This window comes from Austrofundulus limnaeus, unplaced genomic scaffold (assembly GCF_001266775.1).
Source record: "Austrofundulus limnaeus strain Quisiro unplaced genomic scaffold, Austrofundulus_limnaeus-1.0 Scaffold276, whole genome shotgun sequence".
Lineage (NCBI taxonomy): Eukaryota > Metazoa > Chordata > Actinopteri > Cyprinodontiformes > Rivulidae > Austrofundulus > Austrofundulus limnaeus.
In genome coordinates, this window is record NW_013952678.1 from 576941 (window position 1) to 583546 (window position 6606).

The 6606-nt window shown below is 37.9% G+C and overlaps 1 protein-coding gene across 1 annotated transcript; it reads left to right on the forward strand.

The window, feature by feature from the left end:
- The first annotated feature begins 2627 nt into the window (after positions 1-2627).
- LOC106526451 (protein starmaker-like) lies at positions 2628-5149 on the forward strand. The gene is made up of 2 exons (XM_014021064.1): positions 2628-2665; positions 2773-5149. Exon 2 carries the CDS (start codon positions 3126-3128, stop codon positions 5049-5051), a length of 1926 nt encoding a protein of 641 aa, XP_013876518.1. The 5' UTR covers positions 2628-2665; positions 2773-3125; the 3' UTR covers positions 5052-5149.
- Positions 5150-6606: the final 1457 nt, after the last annotated feature.

A 6606-nucleotide genomic window follows, 5' to 3' on the forward strand; every position in this document is an offset into this window, starting at 1 on the left:
CACACACACACACACACACATTTATTTTTAATTTTGGGGGGTGGGGGATCACGAGCCTGGTAAAAACCAGTCCTTGTGTTATGCTTTGTTTCGTACAGAGGGTCTGGACTCTTGGCTGTTGAGAACTGATTTCTTGCTGGAGGCGTGGCCTCTGCTGAAGTTTAAAATGATTAGATCTGATTTTACCCAATYGCTAATATTTGGCTGTGACGTATGCAGTGCGCCAGCTCGACCGTGAAAGAGGCTAAGCTAAGAGGCTAACCAGAAATTGCATTCACTGTAAACAACCCTACTGAGAGGAGAGAAGTACCGAGCCGAACGAGAYGACTGTAAATGAGAGCTGCTGCTTTGTCAGACAATTTTAATTTAATTTGGAAGCCTTRTCAACACAGACTGAATGGCTTCATTCACTTCCTCTGCTGCAAATGCTGAACTACAGGCAGACTAAAATGGTGCAAAAAATCTACATAGTCTTTTAAAACTCCTCACTGTTTGGCCCGGTTGAAATTCTACAGAAGAAATCCTTGTCTATGGGAGAAATCCCAGACCAGGCAGTGGGGGGAAACTAGAACTGAGCAGAACTGTGTAGGAAGGCCAGGCTAGGGGATCACTGGCAGGCYGACAGAAGTCACCTTCAGGCCCTATATGGCCCACAGGCCACCAATTTAATAACTCTGCTTTATGTATTCTAAAGAGCTGATTGGTTCATGTTATATTTATATTTTTTTTACTTGAGAAATACCTTTTCTAACATTTTCCTACACTGTTCAGTACTTAGAGTATTTCTTTAAAGTAATCACAGGTGTGTTTTTCAGGTCGATGGCCTTAATAAATACTTCCAACCTTCACATTTCACTGGAGACAACCAGATGTACTGTGACAGATGTGACTGCAAAGTTGATGCTTCTAGTGTGAGTAAAATACAAATAATTCTCCAGATTTTATAATGACTTAACTAATATAGGAATAATATTGAAATCTGTGTTTATTTAATTTAGAAATATGTGATAAAACAWCATCCAGATGTTCTGGTTCTGCTGCTGAAGAGGTTTGACTTCAGCTATCGTTACATGTCGTTTGTCAAGATCCAGTGTGATGTTGATGTTCCCTACACCCTGAACATACCAGAGGTATAGCTTTAGTGTAGTTTAAAATTTGTTAGAATCTTGATTGTTTTCGCTATTGTCTTAAATCTAAATATTTTCTGCTCATTCTGCTTGTTCATACATCTGATCAGGGTCAGAAGTATGAACTCTACGCTGTTGTGGATCATTTTGGGGATCTGAGAGCTGGACATTACGCAGCAACCATCAAGTCCCAGGATGATGAAAGATGGTTCAGCTTTGATGACGTCAGAGTCTCACCGGTGAGATTTAGAAGCTTGTTTGATGATAAAAGTTGATCCAAATCTACTGTATTGTAAAGGGCATACATAAACTTTTACTTTTGTTTGTCTCACAGCTCGACAGAAGTCCATTTACAGACACACAGAACATTTCAAGGTAAGATTTAGAGGCTGTTGATTCTCTGGAAAATGAATCTGTGTGATCTGCTGGTCATTTTATACTTCAAATCATTCATCTTCAGGTGTAGTTGTGTAGAGGAGTGTGCACTAGGCTCTTATCTTTGCTTTTTGCAGATTTCTCTTAAGTAACAAAAAGAGTAAAAAAAAAAAAACCAAAACAGTGAAATTTGATATCCACTAATCTCTGAACAGATATCAAGTTAAAATTTTTTTTATGATTTTTTAAAAATATATCTGTATTTTTCAATTCTCAAATACTTGAAGCGATGTCAAAAGAAACATTTGTACGACAAAAGCCCTGTTCTGACAGGATTTGTTATAGCTATTTGTAATAATTACAGAGATTGTCTGTGTTGTTAATCCCRTACGAATYGGCCATGTCAGTAATTTGTAAAGTAAAAATTCCCCTGCAAATTACCTACTATATTTTGCTGAACTGTGAGGTCCTGTAGTAAAACTAATCCAATGCAAAAAGGCATCTCTGTGATTTGGACAAAAATGGGTGRGATCCGCTATTTAGTTAGGCTTTTTTTTTTTATTTCCTTGATGCATTTTTCTTTGCTTTTGGCTAAGAATGCAGAGGAGTGCATTGAAAAYMTTTTGGGTCATGGACCAGCAAGACCTTATYGACCCGTAATGTACGGCGTCAAAAAGAAAATGCTGAAGAGAAGGAGCAAAATCACTGTACTGTACGGTARCAATCATTTTCTTCTGTTTGTAGCCTTTTGTTTAYAGCTGGCTACTGCTGGYAGYGCTGAGYTGTGGCCGTAGCGCAGCATGWCAGCATCATATCTGGSAGATGTCCGTACATTTCAGCAAAATCACTTCGGTTATCCCGTGCGAATTTGTCACACAAAAATCAGATGTTGGGGAGTAATTTATTTATCCCATGGAGTTCACAGATATCCCATGCAAATAGGGCTAAAGTGGTAAAAAAGTTGTCTTTTAGCAGTGTTTTTATAAATGCTGCAGCATTTATAAAACAAACATTTATATTCAAATTGTACTGATATAAGTGTGTCAGTTGTTGACATGTATTAACTTTACAACTTTAAACAAATATTTAAAATGTTGTGGATGATACATTTTCTTCATTTTACAGATTTGCCAGTGCCTATCTTCTGTTTTACAGAAAGAAAGGTAAGACTCTGCAGATGTTCTTTGGTGAGGATAAATTGATGCTTGACATTAATAAATACATCAAAATGCTGGACACGATGATTAAATGTGTATTTTKTACGATCTAGTTGTTGTAGCAGACATTCAAGAAAAAATCTACAAACCAAGGAAGAGATCCAGAAATGCAAACACAGATGAGAATGAGCCGGAAACAAAGAAGACAAAACAAGAGTCTGACACTGAAGACCAAAACGAAAACAACACTCTGACTCCTAATGAGGATCGGAAAGAAAGAAATGATCCTGAAAACATAGAACTGACTGATATTAATCAAACAACACCAGATGTGATAATCGATGTTAAACCTGGAGACAGCGAAACATCAGCTGACAGGAGTGGTCCTCCAGGAGGATTTAGAGATGAGGAAAWAGAAGGAAGAAGAAGAAAAGATGACAAAAAACCCTCTGACAGTCCTGAAGGCATGACCTCCAAGGATAAGAACCAGGACATAGACAGATATCYGCTGTCTTCAGAAGAAGTAACTGAAAGCACACATCTTGCAGAACCAGAGCTAACTGTGGTTGATCAGAGCAGACCAGAAGTTAGTCATGATTTTAATGCTGGAGACAGAGAAAAGTGTGTTTCTGCTGCATGTGACACACAGGATGACAGGAGTGATGCAGACAGGCCAACGATGAAACTCAACCAGACGGAGGACTCTGACAGCCGTGGACATGTCATGAAATCAAAGGATGAAAACACTGATGACCAGGAGGAAAACACATATCTGTTTACTCAGACTGAAGTCACAAATTCTGAAACACTGGAACAAACTGAGACAATACCAGATGCTGAAACATCAGCTGACAAACATGGTAACATGAGTGAACCATCAGGAGGTGAAGAGACAGGAACCTCTGACAATCATGAAGACATGATGTCCAAAGATAGTGACCAGATAAAAGACAGAAGTCTGCCCTCTATTGGAGAACAGGTTGTAGTGAAGGAGTCTGGTGAAGATGAAGTAGCTCATATTAATCAGATGACAACAGATGTGAATCTACAATCTGGAGACAGTGAGAGGTCATCTTTACCTGCTGTTGGAAAACTAGTCAGWGATGAACAGGACATCAAATCAAAGCATGTAAACACTGAACCACAGGAGGAACTTAATGATGTAGAGACAGAGGAAACAGGAAAACAACATGAGGCGAAAAACTCTGACTTTCATCAAAAAATCATRAACCGGAACAGTAATGAGCAGGAAAAAGACAAATATCTGCTCCCGTGTGACGATCAGAATAAAGTCCCAGATCCAGAAAATGTAGGACTGACTGAGACTAAACAGAAGAAAGCAGATGTTTATCCTGAATCTGGAGACAGTGAAGCGTCAGCTGAGTCACACAGTCCAAAAATGAAAACAACAGATGAAGTTAAACTGACAGAAAACTCCGACAGACAAGAAGACAGGACATCAGACGTGATAGATCCTGTTCAAGTTACTGAGATCATCCAGAAGACACAAGCCATGAAGGTCCGTCTAAAACCTGGAGACAGTGAMGTATCTGCTGGACATGACACACAGGACGACATGAGTGATGCACAAAGGCTAACAATGAACACAACAACAGACAACATCAAACAGACAGAAAGCTCTAACAGTCATGAAAACATGATGTTTAAGGACGGTGACCAGGAAAAAGACAGAAGTCTGTCCTCTACTGGAGAWCAGGCTGTAGTGAAGGATCCTGAGGAAGCTGAAGTAACTCATATTAATCAGGTGGCTGCAGATGTGAAGCTCAGTCAAAAACCTGGAGACTGTGAGAGGTCATCTTTACCTGTTTATGATGAGAGGAACCCTGCACCCAGAAAATTAACCAAAATAACAACTGGAGACAACAAACAGGTAGAARCAAGTCATGAACAGGATGTGAAATCAAAAGATAGAAACACTGATGATGGAGAAGAAAACAGAAATCTGCTCTCTAGCGAAATCTCTCTTCAGGCTGAAGCCAGGAATCCTGAAAACTCAGAAGAAACTGAGAAGTTAAGACTAAACGTTAGTCCTGATGTTAAACCTGGAGACTGTAAAAGGTCAGATGAGACTGTTGTATTTTACAATAAAACAAGGAGCCTTGAAAAAAAGAGATTATTAGATGAAAACACAGATGAGAATCAGATAACAGCCGTGTCCTCTGAGAGGATGGAACAGAAGACAACAAAGGATGATGGTGATGAAGTAAACAAACATCTGCTCTGTGATGAAGTTCAGGTAAGAATGACAGATGTTGAAGGAGGAGCTGAGAGAAAYCCATGCATCAGACAGTTAAAATATATTATAATGGGTGTTCTGGCTGTTGTGTTGGCTTTGATTCTCTTGATTTTTGTGTTTAATGTACGGTTATGAAACAGCAATTCAAAGTTGGACTTGTTAAATAAATATAGTTGTTTTAGTTTACACTTGTTTGTTTTTATACTTATGGTGTTCCATTAGTCTCTGACTGGATGGTTTTCTGCTCTAATCTTTCTGGTTTTCATTGGATCCTTTTCAAATATGTGTTGTATTTAAAATAAGTTTAATTTTTTGTTTTTTAATTATCTATATTGACAGCATGTTTGTGTTTTGCTTTAATAAATTATTTTAGATTTCATTCACCTGTGAAATGTCTGTCTTTTGAAAGCACACGTTGAAAACAAATCTGTAGATGCCCATTGCCCAACTATGAACTAAAATACCCACAATTACAGATATTAAATGTACTGTTGTATAAACTACAGTAGGACATCTTTCTTCCCATCTGAACTATGTTCAGCCCAGCAGGAGGCGCTCTTAGAACAAGTTTACAGAAAACAATAAGTTTTACAAAAAGTTACTGAATAATGACAAACCACAATAAATTATTAGTTTTAAGTATACCTTCATCTGTTAACCATCACAGTTATTGATAAAGCTCTGTTTCTGAAACCTGTCAATAAAACCCTGGATATCAGAAAGTTAGTGGTATCCCTAACCTGAACAGTAACAGATGCTGTAGTTTTATTCAGTGTAGGGATCATGAGGAAACATTAAACTCAACATTAAATAAGTGTGAAGTGAAAACTGCTGGATGGGCCTCACACTGTCATGAGCTGATCATTCAGAATCAAGGATTAATTACAGAAAACAATGCAATATTTGAATAAAAACTATTAATAATAGAGGACATGCGTACTCCTATCATCATGAGAACATTGATTTCCATTCATTTCTATAGTCCAACCCAGACCACATACCCACCCAAATGCATTGAAAACTTTTAAAATGTCCCTAAATACATTTAATGAAACCAGCTCCTTCAGTTTTAAGCTAGATTGAAGTTGATTCCAGGTGGATTGGGAAAAAAACGACATAAACATAGCAGCAGTTGTTTATTTGCTTTGAAAGAAAGACAGGAAATGATTTTGAAGTCTGAGATTTAGATGCTGAATATGTGGTGCAAAGGAAAGAGCTTCACTGAGAAACCGGTTTTATAGGAGTGCCTTGAAATGTTTTAACTGCTTCGAAATGAAATGCCTTAGTCTTGGAGTTAGAGAACATCATCATCTTGGTTYTGTTTGTATTTAAAATGGGTTTTAGGCTTTTTAAATTGCTCTGGACAATGTTGAAGTCTGTAGAAGGTTGAGCGCTTTGCTTGGCGTTGATGCAGCACATTAAATAACAGTGTCATYAGCATAAAAAGTAAGTGTTGCATGGCACATTATTGTCCAAACAGTTCATGTAAATAATAAAAAGTAATGGACCTAATACTGTTCCTTGAGGTACCCCTTCAGATTTTTTTTTTTTTTGAGTAAGGTGGAGTTTAGACTTGAACACTCTGAGATCTGTTTGTCAAGTAATTTTATTGGTCAGTCAGTACTTCAGTTGGTCTCCAAAAGAGTTTTTCCAAAAACTGGTCCCCACATATTAGGTAATACACCCCCCC